Raw genomic sequence first — 22,527 nt, forward strand, 5'->3', positions numbered from 1 at the left:
AGGCACCGCCTTGTAGTACTCTATTACAACTACCCTAGCTAACTAATACACCATCCATAAGAGTTTAACTGCTCCCATACCTCTCTCCCACCAGCACCTGCCCACTCCAAGGATAAGTCTGGTTCTAGGTTCTAGCCCCTTCTAGTCTACTCTAACACAGATAATAGACCCATCACCAGAGCTATCAAAATAAAAGAAATGTTATGCCTTTAAATTCAGAAAGTACCACTCAGGGCAGCCCGGGTGGCTCAGTGGTTTAGCGCTGCCTTCAGCGTGTGACCCCGGAGACCCTTGATTGAGTCCCACGTCGGGCTCCCTGTATGGAGCCTGCTTCTCCCTCTGCCTGTGTCTCTGCCTCTCTCTCTCTCTCTCTCTCATGAATAAACAAAATCTTTAAAAAAAAAAAAAAAAGAAGTACCACTCAACACAAAAACACTCTTAACAAAAGCAGTATTCTACAGAAACTAGATGTAAAAAGAAATATTCAGAACAAAGTACTGAATAAGAAAAGCCCCACTAGGCTGATTCCAAACTTCTCTTTGTCTCTTTTTATCAGCTCTTGTAACATCCCATCTTGAATTCATGACATATATTCTAATGGATCCCCTACTATGCTGTAAGCACCACCTGAGCTATACTAGCCAGAAAGAGGCAAGAACAGGCCAATGAGAAGTATGATGTTCACCACACTGGAAACAGTGACAGACGAGAATCAACATTAGGTGTGCCTACATTATCCGAGCCTACTACTTAGTAGCTCTCTGAACTTGTACAAGTTATTTAACCTCTCTGAATGTGTTTCCTAAGAGAGTATTCTCTGGAGACAGATTTCCTAGATTCAAATCCAGAATCTACCATTTACTAATCGTGTAAATGAGCTACTGTGAATAAATCACAGTAGCCTCAGTTTCCTCATCTACACAAAGAAGCAAAATAATAGTACCTACTCAAAAAATGTTGCTAGGATTCAGTGAATTAATACAGAATTCAAGCTACATGATACATTAATGTAGCAATGTATTAATACATTAATACAAGCACTGAGCACAGTGCTAGGCACACTCCATAAGAACTCCATAAATGTTCGTTTTGACTACTGCTGCCTCTACTATCAATGCTATTACTACTACTACTATTGTTACTAAAATGTAAAACAAGTAATTCCACCTATAGGATTCCAAAAGGAATAAAAGAGAATACATGAAAGCACTCAACACAATGTCTTGCACATAGGAGACAATAAATGTTTGTTGAGTTTACAATAAACAAGAGGGAAATAGGGATGCCCAAAATAGTAACAGACCAGAGATGGGTACGTTAGCCAAAACCATACATGCCAGAGTGCTACATATTTAGTATTGAAAAAAGGCTAGAGTCATTCTGAGGAATGCCACATGTCTTCCCAGTGGAGCTATGCCCCATTGCAGCTGCTTCAGGACTGCCTGGTAAGGAACACATCATCTAGTTAAGCCCTGCTCCCACTTCATCCTGAAGTTACCTACCCACTTTCCCTGTTTAGACAGAAGAGCCCTGTAGAGTACGACTTACAGTAAGTCATGAGGCCTGTGACCCCATCACCAAGACTCAACATTCTAAGCTTCATTCTCTGCCCCGAGATACTGACAGAAATAGAATTTAGAGCTGAGTTCTGCTACCAGGCTTAACCCAACCTCTTGTTTGTACATAATACTTTAAAATACACAAAACAGGGGGATCCCTGGGTGGCTCAGCGGCTTAGCGCCTGCCTTTGGCCCAGGGCACGATCCTGGAGCCCCGGGATCGAGTCCCACGTCGGGCTCCAGGCATGGAGCCTGCTTCTCCCTCTGCCTGTATCTCTGCCTCTATCTCTCTCTCTGTGTGTCTATCATGAATAAATAAACTCTTTTAAAAATAAAAATAAATAAAATAAAATACACAAAATACTTGTACATATATTTTATCCTGTGCAGTAAGCAAGGATTATTTTTTTTTATAAATTAATTTTTATTGGTGTTCAATTTACCAACATACAGAATAACACCCAGTGCTCATCCCGTCAAGTGTCCCCCTCCGTGCCCGTCACCCATTCACCCCCACCCCCCGCCCTCCTCCCCTTCCACCACCCCTAGTTCATTTCCCAGAGTTAGAAGTCTTTATGTTCTGTGTCCCTTTCTGATATCTCCCACACATTTCTTCTCCCTTCCCTTATATTCCCCTTCACTATTATTCATATTCCCCAAATGAGTGAGAACATACACTGTTTGTCCTTCTCCGATTGACTTACTTCACTCAGCATAATACCCTCCAGTTCCATCCACGTTGAAGAAAATGGTGGGTATTTGTCGTTTCTAATGGCTGAGTAATATTCCATTGTATACATAAACCACATCTTCTTTATCCATTCATCTTTCGATGGGCACCGAGGCTCCTTCCACAGTTTGGCTATTGTGGACATGGCTGCTAGAAACATCGGGGTGCAGGTGCCCCGGCGTTTCATTGCATCTGAATCTTCGGGGTAAATCCCTAACAGTGCAATTGCTGGGTCGTAGGGCAGGTCTATTTTTAATTCTTTGAGGAACCTCCACACAGTTTTCCAGAGTGGCTGCACCAGTTCACATTCCCACCAACAGTGTAAGAGGGTTCCCTTTTCTCTGCATCCTCTCCAACATTTGTTGTTTCCTGCCTTATTAATTTTCCCCATTCTCACTGGTGTGAGGTGGTATCTCATTGTGGTTTTGATTTGTATTTCCCTGATGGCAAGTGATGCAGAGCATTTTCTCATGTGCATGTTGGCCATGTCTATGTCTTCCTCTGTGAGATTTCTCTTCATGTCTTTTGCCCATTTCATGATTGGATTGTTTGTTTCTTTGGTGTTGAGTTTAATAAGTTCTTTATAGATTTTGGAAACTAGCCCTTTATCTGATATGTTATTTGCAAATATCTTCTCCCATTCTGTAGGTTGTCTTTGAGTTTTGTTGACTGTATCCTTTGCTGTGCAAAAGCTTCTTATCTTGATGAAGTCCCAATAGTTCATTTTTGCTTTTGTTTCTTTTGTTTTCGTGGATGTATAGTAAGCAAGGATTATTAACCACATTACACAAACGAGGAAACTAAGTCTCACAGGGAAATCAAACACTTGTTTAATATTACAAGGCACTCGTTCTCAGCTGGGGTGATTTTGTTCCCCAGATGACATACAGCAATGTCTGGAGACCTTTTTATGTATGCAACATAATGATTTAATATATGTATATTAAATATTATATATCTATTATTTATTTAATAATTTAATTATTTAAATAGTATTTATTATATATTATTTCATAATGTATATTATGAAATTATTATCACAAAAAGTTTAATTCATATCCATCACTGCACATATTTACAAGTTTTGTTCATTTAGTGTTTTTCTTGTGATGATAACTTCTAAGATCAACTCTCTTAGCAACTGGAGACATGTTTTATTATCATGATTTGGGAGCTGCTAGTAGCATCTAGCAGCTCAAGGCCAGGGATGCTGCTACAACACCCTACAATGCATAGGACAGCCCCCATAACAAAGAATTATCTAGTATAAAATGTCAATAGTGCCAAAGTTAAAAAAACACTGTTATAGAGCAAAAATGGTGTGGGGATAGGACTACAAGAGACATACTGTACTTTTTCTATTGTACTGTACTGGAAAGTCTAAGGAAGCCTAGAGGTAAATAAGGAGAAAGACACCTTATTTAAATACTAGAAGTATACTGAAGATCAAATGAAAAAGACCTTGAGATGAGCAATTCTGTTGGGGAAGAGTATCTTCATAAAAGGTCCTCTGTCAACCAGGGCTGGGCAACTTAACCCTGGTTTCTGTTCAGTGTTTAGAGAATTCCTGTTTATTTAAGGGACGATTACCTTGCAAATGAGAGCAAGAATTGGGTAATAGAGAGAGAAACCAAGCGGGGGGGGGGGAGGGAAAAACCCTGTGGGCAAGCAAGATAATCCTGGGAATTCTAGAGAGCTTGAAATTGTTCATTTTTCACATGGTTCTAAGAAAGGCAGGCGATCTCTCCAACACATAATTACAGTATATAGTCAACTAAATGTAAAAAAAAAATCTCATAAAAAGATAATATGCCCATTTTCTTTAAAATTATAAATTATACTTGTTAGAAAGCAATTTTACTTGCAAGCTATTCAACTTTCATTTACTAAATTATTTATATTTCCCTAATATTTGTGTACCCAGCACTGGAGTACAGTCATGCTTGTCTTTGAATGCAGTGATAGTAAATGAGTATAGGTGACATTAATAAGATTAATACCCAATCTGTTGGTAATCATGCTAGAAACTGCGGTTGAGCATTTTGGTTAAAATAGTCAACAAATGCAAAAGATAAACACAGTCTGCCTCTTAAACAAGAGTTACATACAGTGTGTCAAATATTGCTGGGTTTTTCAATCAGACCAAGAAGAACTGAAGAAGTGTTATTCCCAAGTGAGGAATTTTAGAACATTCTAGGCAAAGATACATACTGCATGCAAGTGATACGACACCTTAATTAGATTCAACCAGCAGACTGTATTACACTGCGCCTCGGAACAATAGTTCTGAGCCAAGATTACAATAAATTTCAAAATCTATAATGTGTGAAATTAAATTCCACAATAATGCATAAAAGTCCTAATTTGAATCAATTTTCAACTTGCAGATACATGAAAAACTAAAAAATGAAATTCAGAGTAGGAGAAACAAAGAATATACAGTATTAGTAAATAATATTAATTAGGAAGGTTAAATCTCTACTGAACAAGAATTAGATATTTTCTACCATATTCATTCCACTGCATAAATATCTGATTTACCAAAAATATCATAATACCTCCCCCAAAGGATTCAAACAAACAAACAAATAAAGGTAGAGAACACTGAGGATTGCATGTTGGTACATCCACCTTGTATTGGAGAAATAATATATTAATAATCAGGGCAATGATTCCATGGCTGCCATATGAATGTGAACTTGAAGCAGCAGCAAATGAAGGTAAATAAACAGTATGGAAACTTAGGTCCAGCCAGGTAAAAAAAAAAAAAAAGAAAGAAAGAAAGAAAGAAAAAAGCTTAGAGTTAAGTCAGTAAATGAGGAACACTGTGGATCTAATGTAGTTTTCAATTTCCATAAGGCATTAACAGTCACTTGGTTCATCTTTGTGGATAAGACCACAAAACCTTGGGGAAGTGTACCCAATACAGACCAAAACCCGCTTCTCAAAACACCTATTCTATTCAGTTTTTTAAGTGACAACTTGGATTGGAGATTTTTATTTGTTTGTTTATTTTTGAAGATTTTATTTATTTATTCATGAGAGACGCAGAGAGGCAAAGACTCAGGCAGAGGGAGAAGCAGGCTCCATGCAGGGAGCCCAACGTGGGACTCGATCCTGGGATCAGGATCACGCCCTTAGCCAAAGGCAGACACTTAACCGCTAAGCCACCTAGGTGTCCCTATTTATTTTTTTTTAATATTTTATTTATTTACCTATTTATGAGAGACATAGAGAGAGAGAGGCAAAGACAGAGGCAGAGGGAGAAGCAGCTCCATGCAGGGAGCTTGATGTGCAACTCGATCTGAGACCCCAAGAATACACCCTGAGCCGAAGGCAGATGCTTAACTGCTGAGCCACCCAGGCATCCCGGATTGAAAATATTTAAAGAAACGTACGAAATGGTACAATGCTGGGCAAGACAGCTGATATTTCATGACAACACAATCAAGATTCAAAATTTCAGGGCAGCCCCGGTGGCCCAGTGGTTTAGCGCCACCTTCAGCCCGGGGTGTGATCCTGGAGACCGGGGATTGAGTCCCGCATCAGGCTCCCTTCATGGAGCCTGCTTCTCCCTCTGCCTCTGTTTCTCGAATAAATAAATAATTTCTTTAAAAAAAAAAAAGAAAAGAAAAGAAACAAGGGAAACCAAATGAGAACAGAGAGAAGTGAGACAACTTATAGCTACTCTGGGCTGGAGTGGACCTTGAAATAACTGATCACTGCAATATTCTAACACTATTAAGGAGGAAAACCCAGACCTACGTGAACTGCTCTACCAGGAGTGATGCCTAAAATGAGTAAAAGAGGTGATGCACAATAATATGAATTAAGAGAATTAACTTGTAGTCTTGGTAAATCTGACAAGTTGGGGTGTCTGATAATATTCCCAAGTGAATAGACAAAAAAAAGAAGTTTGGGGGCTCCAGGGTACTTCAGTGGTTGAGGTTTGCCTGAGGCTCAGGTTATAATCCCTGGGTCCTGGGATCAAGTTCCACTTCAGGCTCCCTCTAGAGGGCTTGGTTCTCCCTCTGCCTATGTCTCTGCCTCTCTCTGTGTCTCTCATGAATAAATAAATAAAGCCTTAAAAAAAAAAAATCAACAACAAGGGGTGACCAGCTGGCTCAGTCAGTAAAGCATCTAACTCTTGATCTCAGGGTTATGAGTTTGAGCTCCACACTGGGTGTAAAGATGACCTAAAAACACAAAATCTTTATACACACACACACACACACATACACATATATGTGTATGTGTGTGTGTGTGTGTGTATATACATATATATATAGAGAGAGATTTATTTATTTTATTGAAGTTCAATTTGCCAATATATAGTATAACACTCAGTGCTCATAAAAACACAAAATCTTTAAAAAAAATCAACAACAAAAAGACTGATGCAGATGCTCTAGGCAGAGGAGACTTCAGCACAACTCAAGTAAATATATAATTCTACTGCTACAAACTCAGACTTCATTGGAGAAGGCATCTCCCCCACTTTCCCTATCAGTTCTGGGGGTTCGAAACTCAGAACTTCATCGCTCTACTTTTAAAAACTCATTACTAACAAACTGAATTCAACAGCATATTAAAAGAATTACACATCATTACCAAGTCAGATTTATTCCTGGAATGTAAGGAAAGTTCAACATACACAAATGAATATATGTGATACACCACATTAACAGAATGAAGGATAAAATAACACATGATTGTTTCAACTGATGCAGAAAAGGTATCTGACAGAAATCAAAACCCTTTCATAATAAAAACACTCAATAAACTAGAAATAAGAGGAAACTACCTTAACATAATAAAAGCCATAAATGAAAAACCCATAGCTAACACCACACTCGATGGGGAAAGACTGAAAGCTTTCCCTCCAAGATCAGAAACAAGACAAGGATGCCCGCTCTCACTACTTTAATTCAACATAGTACTGGAAGTCCTAGCCAGAACAATTAGGCAAGAAGTAAAAACTTTACATGATTCAAAATTTATTTTTTTCCCTATTTCATTTTTTTAACCCTTTGGGGGTTTTTTTATTTTTTTAAATAATAAATTTATTTTTTATTGGTGTTCAATTTACCAACATAGAGAATAACACCCAGTGCTCATCCCGTCAAGTGCCCTGCTCAGTGCCCGTCACCCATTCACCCCCACCCCCCTCCCCTTCCACCACCCCTAGTTCGTTTCCCAGAGTTAGGAGTCTTTATGTTCTGTTTCAAAATTTAAAAGAGCATACAATGAAGTCTCCCTTCCATTCTTCTCTCCCAATTTTTCTCCCCAAAAGGAAGAGCAACTACTAACTTCTTATATCCTCTTTCAGGAGAGTAAATAATACAACTATGCCTCCCTTTCCTTCATTTTTACAAAAATGACAGTACACTATACATACTGTTCTAACCTTGCTTTTTCCCCCAACAACCCATCTTGGATATCGTTCATATCAGTATTTAAAGAGCTTCCTCATGTATTCATGTCTGTAGAATATTCGGTTATAAAGATGTACTTTAATTTAGTAACAGTTTTTCAAAAAAAAAAAAGAAAGCACTAATAACACAACACACAAAGAATTAAGAAATAAAAATGTGGACAAGCAGTAAACAAAAGTGTGTTTCTACGCTATGAAAATACAAACCCTCTGAAGAGACTGGAATTTCATAAAACTGAAAGAACATCCAAGGGGATCCCTGGGTGGCTCAGCGGCTTGGCGCCCGCCTTCCACCCAGGGCGTGATCCTGGAGTCCCAGGATCAATTTCCACGTCAGGCTCCCAGCATGGAGCCTGCTTCTCCCTCTGCCTGTGTCTGCCTCTCTCTCTCTCTCTCTCTCTCTCTGGCTCTCATAAATAAATAAATAAAAATAAAATCAAGAAAGAAAGAAAAAGAAAGAAAGAAAGAAAGAAAGAAAGAAAGAAAGAAAGAAAGAAAGAAAGAAAGAAAGAAAGAGAAAGAAAGAAAGAAAGAAAGAAAGAAAGAAAGAAAGAAAGAAAGAAAGAAAGAAAGAAAGAACGAACATCCAAGGCCAGGTCTCCAATCCTGACTCATTCATTTCCCATTATTAATACCACAGATATGTTACCAAATCATTCCTCTTTAAAATGGAATAGACTTTATTCCATCAAATTATGGACCCATTAGCTTTCCAAACATTCCATTTAAACAGCACGTCAGGGGAAAAAAACATAGCACAATAGCCAGAAAAAATTCTAGAGGAAAAATAGAGTAAGAAAAGGCTAATTCTACCAGACATATAATAAATGGTATTATAAAAAATACAGCAACTAAAACAATTATGTATCAGATAAGAATACATAAAAAGATACGTACAATAAAATAAAAAGCCCAGAAAAAGAAATATGTAAATGTAAAAATTTAATATATAATAAAACCATCCTTTCAAATCAATGGGAAAATGATGGATTATTGAATAAGCAGTCCTGGGACAAACAATTATTTATTTTAGAATAAATAAGTAACTACTTATTTAAAAATGAAAGATCCCAGGCAGCCCCTGGTGCTAAACCAGAACACGGTTTAGCACTGCCTTCAGCCCAGGGTGTGTGATCATGGAGACCCGGGGTCAGGCTCCCTGCATGGAGCCTGCTTCTCCCTCTGCCTGTGTCTCTGCCTCTCTCTCTCTCTCTCTCTCTCTCTCTCTCTCTCTCTCTCTCTCTCGGTGTCTCTCATGAATAAATGAGTAAAATCTTAAAAAAAAAAAAAAAAAGATCCCTAGATACTATCACAGATCAGAGAGGGCTAAGAAGATATGACAACTAAATATAATATGGTATCCTGATAGAATCTTAAAATTAAAAAAGGACATTAGGTAAAAACTAGTGAAACAGGAACAAGGTACAGAATTTAGTTAAAAGTACTGTACCAATGCCGGTTCTTTAGTTGTAACAAACTACCATAGTAACATGAGATGTTAAAAATGGGAAAAATTAGGTGAGGGGTATATGGGAATGCTGTACTTATTATCTTTTTTTTTTTTTGTACTTATTATCTTTGTAACTTTCCTATAAATCTAAAACTATTTTAAAATAAAAATTATAAAAATAAATAAATAAAATAAAAATTGTATTAAAAAAAGCTGGGTCTCTAGTACATCTTATACCAATATTAATTTCTAGTAGATCAAAAAATGAGTATTTAAAAGTATTGGGGTACCTGGCTCAGTTGGTGGAGCATGCCACTCCTGATCTCAGGGTTGTGAGTTCAAGCCCCATGCTGGGTGCAGATTACATAAAAATAAAATCTTAAAAAAAAAAGTTAAAAATACTAGAAAAAAAGCATGAAGAAAAAACTGAAATATATAGATTTTACCACACAGGACAAAATGTTAATTTCCTTGGGATGCTCTATAGCATGGTAGTTAGGAATACAGCCTCTGGATGCAGACCACCTGAGTTCAAATCCCAATTCTGCCAATAATTAGTTGAATAACTTCAGGCAAATTATTTTTGCACTGTTTCACTTTCCTCATCTTTAAGAAGGGTATGATCAGGGCATCTGGGTGGTTCAGTGGTTGAGCGTCTGCCTTTGGTTCAGGTCGTGATCCTGTGGTCCTGGGATCTGGTCCCACAACAGGCTCTTTGCAGGGAGCCTACTTCTTTCTCTGCCTATTTCTATGCCTCTCTCCGTGTCTCTTGTGAATAAATAAATAAAATCTTTAAAAATAAATTTTAAAATAAATAATAAATATATATATACATACATACATAAAATAAAAAAGGTATGATAACAGTACCTACCTCAGTGGACTATTGTGTGGATTAAAGGAGCTAATCCATGTAGAATGCATAAAGCAACAGGCGGCACATAGTAAATATTCAATGAATGATAGTAATTATTATTATTTTTTATTGTAGAAGCATTCTTATAATTTAATAAGAAAAAGATTTTTTTAAATGAGCAAATGCCATGAACAGTTTGCAGAGGAAAAACTTTAAAAAAATATATACACACACATACACACATACACATTTAAAATAAGTTCAAACTCTAATTATTAAAGACACATGAAGAACACATTAGATGCCATAAATTTTTTAAAAATCAGATCCCATTTGCAGATGTCATTTTCATCCATTCAATTGACCAAGATCCAAAAATTTTTTTTAAAAAATTAAACAAAAAACACACACAAAAAAAAAGATCCAAAATTTTGTATAAGTAACAATGTTAAAAGAGCGTATGAGGAGTATGGGAAGTTAAAGGAGTAAGTTAACACAACATGGATTCCTAACTACTCACACATCTGTAACCCCTGAGTTGCTCAGTGGTTAAGCGTCTGCCTTCAGCCCAGGGCATGACCCGGGATCCAGGATGGAATCCCACATCAGGCTCCTTGCAGGAAACCTGCTTCTCCCTCTGCCTATGTCTCTGCCTGCCTCTCTCTCTCTCTCTCTCTCTCTCTCTCTCTCTCTCCCTCTCTCTCCCTCCCTGTGTCTCTCATGAATAAATAAAATCTTAAAAAAAAAAAAAAGTGTGTGGGGAAACAGCCACTCTCACAGTGCTGCTGGAAGTATAATGTGGAAAAAAAATGCTGGAGCATAATTTGACAATATCTGTTAATTTTTCGAATAACATACCCTAGGATCTAGCAATTCTACTACTTGGTACATATGTCCAAGAAGATATACACAGGGAAAGAATTATGCAGAAGATATGCATTGGTGAAAAAATTAAAAAATACAAAATGTTCAACAAGAAAATGACTAGATAAACTATTTGTAAAAATGAGTTAGTATTATATGCACAATGGCACATAGTGTTGACTAAAGAAAGATACAGAGTTATATTAGTATGATACCATTATGTTAAGAAAAAAATACAAAATACTACAAATATAAAGTTCCAGAACCAAAGTGATAATAGTAATTACCTATGTGAGAGATCAAGAGGACTTCAGTTATCTGTAATGTTTTAAGTCTTTATACAAAGCATGTTTTTATGCACTACTTGTATAATTGTGTGACTACAAATTAATTTTTTAATGATGTACACAAATTTCAAATAAAAGAAATTTCACAATCAATATTATGCAGCCATTAAAAAATAAAACAATGAAAACCTATACATGCTTCTATGTACAAGATGAAACTATCTTCAAAGTAAAGCATTAAATTTTAAAAAGGGGAGGGATGCACCTGGGTGGCTCAGTCAGTTAGGCATCAGACTCTTGGCTTCTGCTCAGGTTATGATCTCAGGATTGTGAGAGCCCACATAAAGGCTCCATGCTCACTGCAGAGTCTGCTTGAGATTCTCCCTCTCCCTCTGTCCGCCCCTCTTGCAAGTACACGCGCGCTCTCCCTCTCTCAAATACATAAATAAATAGGAATTTTTTTAAAAAAAGATTTATTTTTATTTATTTATGATAGACATAGAGAAAGAGAAAGAGAGAGAGGCAGAGACACAGGCAGAGGGAGAAGCAGGCTCCACACCAGGAGCCCAACGCGGAACTCGATCCCGGGACTCCAGGATCGCAGCCCAGGCCAAAAGCAGGCAAAACCGCTGAGCCACCCAGGGATCTCCAAATAGGAATTTTAAAATAGGAATTTTAAAATATAAAATAAAGTAAAACAAAATAAAACAAAATGAAGGAAAGGAGAAGGGGAGAGAAGGGGGAGAAGGCAAAGGTCATTCACTATATGGATTATATAATCCCAAAGGATATATACAGACATATAAAGGTTTGTGTAAGTATAGATAATTTCTACAAATGTATGTAACAAATTTCTAAATAAATAGTTTTCTCTGTGGAAGAAAACAGACGGCTAGGTGAGCAGGAACGGTTTTTTTCTTTTAATTATATACCCCTTAGTAATGTTTTTTTATCATACATTCTTCGTTTTTCATTATAAAAACAATGAACTGAATGTCAGTTTCTTGATAAGCTACAAGCCTGGGCATTTCAGACCAATATTCTAGGAAAGGAGCAGGCAAGATCATTCTACTACAGATCATGAACACTAAGCCAGAAGGCAGCAAACTTTTTCTGAAAAGGAACAGAATAAATATTTTTGGTTCTGTGGGCCATGCAATCTGTCACAACTACTCAACTCCACCAACTGTCATGGAAAAGCAGCCACAGACAATACATAAATAGGTATAGCTATGTTCCAATAAAATGTCATTTAACCAAACAGGTGACGGTCCAGATTTGGCTGGTAGGCCACCATTTGCCAACCTATCACCTAGTCAAGAAGTCTAACTGAAGTTTAACAAACCTTTCTTTGCCTTTAGCATCCTAGAAAGGAGTAAATTAACACAACATGGATTCCTAGCTACTCACACATCTGTAAGAACTATATATCATTGGGACGCCTGGGTGGCTCAGTGGTTATGTGTTTGCCTTTGGCTCAGGGCATGATCCCAGACTCACAGGATCAAGTCCCACATCGGACTCCCTCCATGGAGCCTGCTTCTCCCTCTGCCTATGTCTCTGCCTCTCTCTCTCTTTCTCTCTGTGTCTCTCATGAATAAATAAATAAAATCCTTAAAAAAATATATATATATATATATATATAATGCTACTAATTCAGGAGTCAGAGTTGGTAGCAACAATTTCCTGACAAATCAACTACTACTTTCCAATAGGGTAGGATAATAATATATCCCACCCTCAACCCCTGGTCCACCTACCCCTCTGTTTAACTTGTCCCTACTGCCTCAATATTACTTGAAGAAGACCTGAATGCATGACCTCCTGCCAAGTAGTCTTCTTACAATGTGGATTACAACATTTTAACATTGCAAATCAAAGATTACAGCCTATATAATCATCACTATAAAAAAGAGATATAATTATTCTAAAATCAAAGTTTATAGTTGGTAAATCCATACAGTACCTTATTTTGTTTTACTAGGTGGATATCCATGGGATATGTGGTAGTTTGTTCAAAGTCAGATTTTTTTTTTTTAGATTTTATTTACTCATTTAATTTGAGAGAGAGAGAGCATGAGCAGGGTGAGGGGCAAAGGGAGAAGCAGACTCCCCACTGAGCAGGGAGCCTGATGCAGGGCTCAATTCCAGGACCCTGGGATCATGACCTAAGTCAAAAGCAGACACTTAACCAACTGAGCCATCCAGGGCCCTCAAAGTCAGATATCTTTATTGAGCCTTTGCATTGCCAAGGTGAATATTCAAAACTTTTCCTAGATAAAATTATTATAGTGATCCTTTATGTCATAATGTCTGACTAAAATTCCCATATACTCATCAAGAAATCAAGTATCCTTAGAAGTCTCTGTTTACAAAAGAATATCGATTCTACCTCCAGTTATACTGACAGTCACTTTTGTCCCTAGCATAGCTATAACCTCAGGAAATTTCCATTCATGTGTGTGAAAAAACTATAAATGGGAACGCCTGGGTGGCTCAGTGGTTGAGTATCTGCCTTCCACCCAGGACATGATTCTAGGGTCCTGGGATCGAGTCCTGCATCGGGCTCCCTGCAGGGAGCCTGCTTCTCTCTCTACCTGTGTCTCTGCCTCTCTCTCTCTCTGTGTGTCTCTCATGAATGAATAAATGAAATCTTAAAAAGAAAATAAAAGAAAAAAATGTAAATGGAATAGCAAAAAGATATAATATATAATTCCTTATAAATGTATAATCTGAAAAAAATACATAAAAATCTGATACATACTTAGTCCCTCATCAACAATCTTATACCAATAACTGAGAAATTAAACAAAATGGGCACATTCTTTGTGTCCAACCTGAACTCCTGATCATCCTTGCTCTACCAAGAGTCTTCCTCATCCCAGTTCATGGCAGCTCCAATTTTCCAATTACTCAGATTATTCCCCTATCCCACTCATCAGCAAATCATATTAGCTATACCTTCAAAAGACTATAGACTTGGGACACCTGGGTGGCTCAGCAGTTAAGCATCTGTCTTCAGCTCAGGGACTGATCCTGGAGTCCCAGGATGGAGTCCCACATCGGGCTCCCTGCATGGAGCCTGCCTCTCCCTCTGCCTATGTCTCTGAGCTGAGCCACCCAGGCATCCCTAAAAATTCTAATCTTAAACTCTCCCCCAAGAAACAAAAACAAATAGTAAAACGAAGAATATCCTTCAATTAACTTTATGTGGCTAGTAAAATCTTGAAACCAAAAAAAAAAAACAAAATAGTTTAAGAAAAGAAAGTCCACATTAATCTATGAGCAAATTTTAAGTTCTGGACAAAATACTGGCAAACCAAATTTAGACATATGTGTGTATAATAATAGCAAATATTTATTGAGCACTACTCTAATGCTGTGCATGGCTTAACCCATTTAATTCTAACAACCCTATATTGTAAAAACTATCATTCTATCCATTTTACAGAGAAAGAAACTAAGACTCAGAAAGGCCCAGTAATTTGCCATATTCTGCCACTAACAGAAAGCAGAGATCCCAGATTTTAAAAATACCAAACACACACACACACACACACACACACACACACACACACACACAAACCCAGTAAGACTCTGATTTAATTGCTCTGGGGGCTGAACCTAATGTATTTTAAAGCATCCCAAGTGATGGTAATGTGCAGAAAAATTACATGGACATAGCCAAGGCAAGAGATGTTTGTCATGATTTTAATATGAAACAAGAAACAGAGGTGAGGAAAAAAAAAAAAAGAAACAGAGGTGAGAAAACATGATTTGTAAGATCCTTTCCAACAGTGAATTTCCACGATTATGTATCCCCCTACTGTCTTTCTAGAATTCTAAACGATACAAGATTTCATGCTGTACCACCTAACAGATCCACTTCTAGTTCATCTTAGGAGAAATGTCAGTTATTTCTCTTGTATGAAATTCTTAAAAAAAAAAAAAGAAGGGGGTAAAATATAATAGTAGCTTACAATACTAAAATTATTTTCAGAACAAGAAACATTGCTCTACAGAAAAAAAGTAGCAAAAAGAGTGAATAATTGAAGAGGCCAACCCAATTTTTTTTTTAAAAAGCATAACTGCAAAATTATTGCCGAGCTGCCCAAAGACCAGCCTTCACCCCACTTCACTTGTTTTAGGTAAAGCTGAAGCTATGAAGTGATCCTAACTATTCTCTCCCATATTCTGTTGTTGACAGAGTAGGGTGTGGCTCTTTGGAATCAGGAACTGCTTGCTACCGCAGTGAGCTTAGCGCAGAGCCAAAGCAACAACTGCTACCCTGCAATGCTTAGGGAAAGGAGGAAATACAGGCTGTTGGTTACCTCCAGCCAGCCTCAGGGAGCCTGCCACCAGCCTACTGCCCCATCCAGCTTCCCTTCCCAAGGAGAAGCACACACATATGTTTCCCCAAAGCAGTGGTAACAGCTACTGCTAACCTACTTTCATTCGATTGCAGAATCAGAGCTACTTAGCCTTCAGAATTGGAACTACTACAACTTCATCTCTTCCCAAAACTACTCTTTGTAATTTTGGCATGGATTTTAAAAGTTTTTCTAGGGTGGGATTTAGGAAATAAATAGTAAGCCAAATAAATTTAAAAACTGAAGTCTGAACGCAGTGCCCTTAAACCTGTTCCTATAGGGTAAGAAATGAGCCACCTGGGATTACCACTTTCAACTCATGTACCACGTCCCAAAAATAAGAGTTGATTTAGATAATCTCCCTACCTAAAGGGCTTTAGAGACCCAGTGGTCCAGCATATAAAACATCAGACCATTTTCCCCCATGCTTCTCCTATCTTCTATCTTTGCTCATACTATCTACTCTATCAGCGTGCTCTCTCCCACATCCCTTTCTGAAGCACTTCTACCCTTTTTTTGAAAGCCCTGCTCAAACCTCACTTCCTCTAATATGTGTTCTCCCAAACCCTTCACCCACTCCTATATTAACTTCATTTCTATCTCTGTTATAACATGGCATCCCAGACCCTTTGCCCTCTTTAGATAGCCTTGTATCTGTCTCCAACAAAAAATCAGGCCCAGTGGACAATGATCAAGTTTCACAGATCCTTGTTCATGCCTTCCAGTATCTCATACAAAGACGACCTTCAGGAAATACTTCTTCAACAGAACTGAATTCAAAACACAGAGAGAAGCTGCTCTGCAGGTCTGACCCTGGTTTGCTAGGGACACAAAATGGTGCTTTCTTCCTTTTTAGATATCTTCTTGTGTTATCCTGCTTTGAATATTAAATCTTTTTTTTTAAAGATTTTATTTATTCATGAGAGACACAGAGAGAGAGAGGCAGAGACACAGGCAGAGAGAAGCAGGCTCCATGCAGGGAGCCCAACGTGGGACTCGATCCCAGGTCTCCAAGATCACGCCCTAGGCCAAAGGCAGGCACCAACCCCTGAGCCACCCAGGCATCCCTGAATATTAAATCTTTAAAAAGAATTTTACAATTTTGGGATCCCTGGGTGGCGCAGCGGTTTGGCGCCTGCCTTTGGCCCAGGGCGCGATCCTGGAGACCGGGGATCGAATCCCACATCAGGCTCCCAGTGCATGGAGCCTGTTTCTCCCTCTGCCTATGTCTCTGCGTCTCTCTCTCTCTCTCTCTCTCTCTGTGACTATCATAAATAAATAAAAAATAAAAAATTAAAAAAAAAAAAAAGAATTTTACAATTTTCCTTGCTATATACGATTTTGAGGATTTAACTGAAAATAATTCAGGGCAGCCCGGGTGGCTCAGCGGTTTAGCACCGCCTTCAGCCTAGGGCGTGACCCTGGAGACCAGGGATCGAGTACCACGTCAGGCTCCCTGCGTAGAACCTGCTTCTCCCTCTGCCTGTGTCTCTGCCTCTCTCTCATGAATAAATAAATAAAATCTTAAAAAAATAATAATAATAATTGAAAATAATTCACATAACCTAAAATTCACTTTTAAATGTATAGCTCAGTAGTTTTTAGTATATTCACAAAGTTGCATGATCATTACCGCTATATAATTCCAGAACGCTCTCTGCACCCCAAAAATAAACCCTGTATCCCTTAGCCGCTCCCCCACTGCCATTCCATCCCCAACCTCCACAACCACAAATCTACTTTCTGTCTCTGATAGATATGATTTTTAACAAAGCTAACAGTGCTCTTAACTGTAGTTTTAGTAAACCTTAAAGCCAAATGTTACCTTAAAAAAAAAAAAAACTTTCTCTTATTTTACCAGAATTCAATAGGAGAATGTGATTTAATCCAGTAAATTATCACGGTGTCATTTCAGGATACAAAATAAAAACTCTTAGCAGAAAAATCATCTTACCTGTTTAGTTCCTCATTTGTCTTTATCTTATTGAGATATTTACCCAAGCAGCATAATATACACAAGGACAGTATACATATTATGAGGACACACTTGGACAAGTTTTCAAAAACTGAATACACAAGTATAACCAGAACCCAAATCAAGAAACTGAACAGGACCTCCCTCATATTCCATTCATTCCTTCCTCCAAAGCATAAGCACTATCTTGACCTCTAACAGTACACATTACTTTTGCCTATTATTGTACTTTTATAGACAGAAGCAAATAGTATGCAATATAAAATCTGTACATTGAAATTCTATGTCTTGTGATACTCACCATAATCTTCTTGTACAAAGCCATAACATTATCATCATCAAATGGTAGAAAGCCACACATAAGTACATATAAGAGTATGCCCATACTCCAAACATCTGCCTGAGAGGGAGGGAGAGAGAAATAAATACATACATACATACATACATATTACAGAATGGCAGTACACTTAACAGAATCATAGAATCTTCACAGAGCTGAAAAGAGTGCAGAGACCATCCAAATCAGCATGGTTATTATAAAGACAGGGAACCTAAACCCCAGAAAGGAAGACTTGCTGAAAGTCATCCAATCAATGACAGGTCACCCAGCTCAGTCTCCTAACTTCCGGTGCAGAGCACTCTCTTCCAGTGTTGGATTCTAACACTTAATAGAAAATAATTCCCAGTTGGCTGGACTTGACTGGACGTGATAAGGAAGGAGATGAGCCCAGGTCTCTTGATTCTGAAAAACAATTCTGTAGTGTTATTGAGGGCTTATGACATGTGAGGATTAGATAAACACACATGAGGATGTCAAAACAAGTCTTAAAATTTACTTCTGATAATCTGCAAATGTGACTGAGCTGTGCTGTAAAGTCCTCTCTATGTAAAGAAACCTTAATAAAGTTCAACAATTGACTTCTCAAATATAGAGGCTAGAAATTAGCCTTCCAGCACAAACACCCCTACAAATCTCAAAATCCCAGAAAGGAGCTTAACCTTTATGTAAGATATCCATGTGTCCCGTGAGTCCTAAGTACTAACTACTTATTCAAGCGGTATTTGGCCTTAGTCAATAATGATATCACTGTTGGCTGAGGACAAGTCACAGCTCCCACCCCTGCTTGAGCCTTAGGAAAATTTTAAGAGGTGAAAAGGGCAGCATTTTTTTTTAAAGGCAAGAGGGGTTGGGCAGAGGAGAAAAACAGACTTAAAATTACTCAAGCAGCATCACATCTAGGTAGTACCTATACTAACTCTTAGTCCTGTCTACCAAATCACATCAAATTATTAAGAGGCCCCACGTGAACAATTCACTTTCAGGCAAACACCTGATTTTTTTCTTCCAAATTGCAGGAGGTCGAAAAGTAACCATTTATGCCTCAGAGATGTCAAATAATTAATCTATAAATGAAGCCCAAATAGCATGGCACTCCTGACCAGGGTGTTAAATTCAAAGCAAAGAGGAAAGAGTGAGCTAGCATGGCCTCATCAAATGTCATAAGAAGAGGTCAACAGAAAGATTATGTCTGAAGTTAAACAAAAAGATAAGAAAAAAAAGTAATATCCCCACAGAAATCTACCAAAGCCTACTAGAGAGAAAAAAGCAGAAAAAGTACTCCTCAGTTAACTCATCCAAGCACCTTCCCTTCACTATTTTGAATTGGATATGAGAATAAATTAATCAATTAAATCATAAGCCAAAGCAAATGCAAGTAAATCTATAAGCAACCAATTGCCAAGTAAGAAAAAAAAAAAATCAGAGGGAGGAGGGGCTTGAACTATTTCCTGTGAGAAATCACTGAAGGAACTAGAGATATTTACCAGGGACATTCCTTAAAGCCTGCTCTGGATCATCAACAAAAGAATTACCTAAAGTACTTATTTTAGGATGATTTTCTTTTCCTCCCTTTTTTTTTTAAAGCCCCACCTTAGAAAACAAAACCAAAATCTCTTAAGCACCCAGGATTGAACTCTAGCTCTTTTAACAAGTGCCTCAGACAATTCCTGGGACACCATCCTAGAAGGATGGAAAGTCAAACTAAAATGGACAAGAGGGACACCTATGTGGCTCAGTCAGTTAAGTGTCCAACTCTTGATTTTCAGCTCAGAATGATCTTAGGGTTGAGAGACTGAGCCCCACGTCAGTCTCTGAACTGAGCATGGAGGAGCCTGCTTGAAATTTTCTCTCTCTCTCTGCCCCTCCCCTCACTCACTTTCTCTCTCTCTCTCTCTCTAAAACAAAATTAAAGAGACAAGAAAACACCTTAAGATCCTACAGGAAAATCTCATATCCATTCAAACCAGGAGAGCCTCATAACCAGTCTCCTAGGAATCTTGTGAGCATTAGGCATAGGATTACCACTCCTCCTGGGAGACTGGATGGAACAGTGGGAAAAATACAGGTAATGGTGAGTGGAGAGATGGGTGAAATAGGTGAAGAGGCTTAAAGAGTACACTTATCATGATGAGGAGTAAGTAAATGTACAGAACTGCTGTATCGCTATATTGCACACCTGAAACTAATATGACACCATATGTTAACTATACTGTATTTAAAATTAAAAACTTTTTTAAAATGTAAAAAAAAAAAAAAAGGGACACCTGAGTGGCTCAGTGGTTGAGGGTCCGCCTTCAGCTCAGGGTGTGACCCCAGCATCCTGGGATTGAGTCCCACATCGGGCTCACATAGGGAGTCTGCTTCTCCCTTAAAAAAAAAAAGAAAAAAAAAAAAAAAGATTTTATTTATTTATTCATGAGAGACACAGAGAGAGAGGCAGAGACACAGGCAGAGGAAGAAGCAGGGTCCACGCAGGGAGCCTAACACTGGACTCGATCCCAGGTCTCCAGGATCACGCCCTGGGCTGAAGGTGGCGCGAAACCGCCGAGCCACCCGGGCTGCCCAAATAAAATCTTTTTTAAAAAATATCTAATAAAAAAAATATCTAATAAAATGAGAGAGAGAGAGTAGGGGTACACAGTAAAACCTTAGTTCAAATTTTGACCTGTAGTTACCAGCTTTGTGACTCTGAGAAGACACTTAATTTCTGAACCTCAATTTCAACATCTTTACCTTAATGAAATGAGTAATTCATTCCAAAGGATTTTTGTGTATTTAAAGATAGATTGTTTGTTTTTGAGAGAGAGAGAAGTGCCCTCATAGAATCAGGAAGGAGCAGAGTGGGAGGGAGAAGAAGAGGGAGAAACACTCTAAAGCAGACTCCACACTGCGTGGAGCCCAGAAGCAGGGCTGGATCCCACTACCGAGAGATCACTACCTAAGTGAAAACCAAGAGTCAGAAGATGAACTGACTGTCCCAACACTCAAGTGCCCCAGGATTTTTGTGGATTTAAATGAAAATTATAAAATTATCTAGCTTAAGTGATGGGGGCACAGAGGGCTAGCTGAGGACAAAACGCAAGCTGATATCCCACAAATGACCCCCACCCAGGGTGGGATATGTATGACATTCCTCAGGAAGCTTCCAGTTTTCTTTTTTCTTTTTTTTTTTTTTTTTTTTTGCTTCCAGTTTTCTTAATGTTAATAATCTTTAACTTGACCATGGCAAGGCCTCCAGTATCTTGTAGGTCCTCCTTAGCATATGAAAATCCTTTTGAAACCTCCCTTTTTCCTTAACTCCCCCACTCCCATGTATATAATCAGTCAGTCCCGCACAAGCCCAGGGCAGCAGCTCTACCTGCCGAGGGTCCTGTCTCCGTGCTTTAATAAAACCAGCATTTTGTACCAAAGACGTCTCAATTCTTCTTGGTTGTCGGCTCTGGACCTCACCTATATTCCAAAACTTCATCATTAAGAAATCCTATACACTGTTGTAGGAATATAAAATGTTGCCACTGTGGAAAACAGTATGACAGGCCCTCAAAAAATTAGATCTAGAATTACCAGGGTGCCTGGGTGGCTCAGTTTCTTAAGCCTCTGACTTCAGTTCAGATCATGATCTCAGAGTCCCGGATGGAGCCCTGTGACCAGCTCCCTGCTCAGAGGGGAGTCTGCTTCTCCCTCCCCCTCTCCCTCTGCCCCTCCCCTCGCTTGTACTCTCTTTCTCAAATAAATAAATAAAATCTTAAAAAAATAAATAAGAATTTAAAAAATAAAAATACAATTACCATATGACCTAGCAATTCGACTTTGGGGTATAATATCTAAAACTACTGAAAGCAAGGACTCAAAGAAATCTCTGTTCCTATGAACAACATTCACAATAACGAAGGGGGGGCATTTATTCATTCATTCGTTCATTCATTTGAGAGACAGGGAAAGAGCGACTGAAAGAGCAGGAATGGTGGGGGTGGGGGCAGAGAGGCAGAGGAAGAGGCAAGGAGCCTCTGAGCAAGGAGCCTACCACAGGCTCAATCTGAGACTCTAGGATTACAACCCAAGCCAAAGGCAGACATTTAACCGAGCCACCCAGGCGCCCCTAAAAATGAAAAAATTCTGACACATGCCACAATACAGATAAGCCTTGAAGACATTATGCTAAGTGAAATTAGTCACAAAAAGACAAATACTGTATGACTCCAACATATAAGGTACCTAGAGTAGTCAAGTTCATAAAAACTGTAAGTGGAAGGGTGGTTGCCAGCAGTGGGAAGAGGGAGGAATAGAGAGTAATTATTTAATGGATAGAGAGTTTCATTTTGCAAAATGAAAAGAGCTCTGGGGATTGTTTGCACAACAATATGAATGTGCCTAACATTACTGAACTGTACACTTAAAAATGGTTAAGAGAGGGGATCCCTGGGTGGCGCAGCGGTTTAGCGCCTGCCTTTGGCCCAGGGCGCGATCCTGGAGACCCGGGATCGAATCCCACGTCGGGCTCTCGGTGCATGGAGCCTGCTTCTCCCTCTGCCTATGTCTCTGCCATTCTCTCTCTCTCACTGTGTGCCTATCATAAATAAATAAAATTTTAAAAAAAATGGTTAAGATAGGGGTGCCTGGGTGGCTCAGTCAGTTATGTGTCTGCCTTCAGGTCAGGTCATG

At 38.6% G+C, this 22,527-nt stretch overlaps 1 protein-coding gene across 4 annotated transcripts in view; it reads right to left on the minus strand.

Moving 5' to 3' along the window:
• Window positions 1-22,527, minus strand: part of MELK (maternal embryonic leucine zipper kinase) — a 96,599-nt gene that overhangs the window by 48,900 nt on the left and 25,172 nt on the right. For 3 of the 4 annotated variants that reach the window (XM_055302744.1, XM_055302743.1, XM_055302745.1), the window contains one exon: window positions 17,827-17,925. In XM_055302744.1, coding sequence (XP_055158719.1) covers window positions 17,827-17,925 — 99 coding nt within the window. Of the gene's footprint in view, window positions 1-17,826; window positions 17,926-20,129; window positions 20,206-22,527 lie in introns of those variants that run through there. The other variant, XM_055302746.1, reaches the window with a different exon arrangement.

The sequence above is a fragment of the Nyctereutes procyonoides genome, unplaced genomic scaffold, assembly GCF_905146905.1.
Source record: "Nyctereutes procyonoides isolate TBG_1078 unplaced genomic scaffold, NYPRO_anot_genome, whole genome shotgun sequence".
Taxonomy (NCBI): Eukaryota; Metazoa; Chordata; class Mammalia; order Carnivora; family Canidae; genus Nyctereutes; species Nyctereutes procyonoides.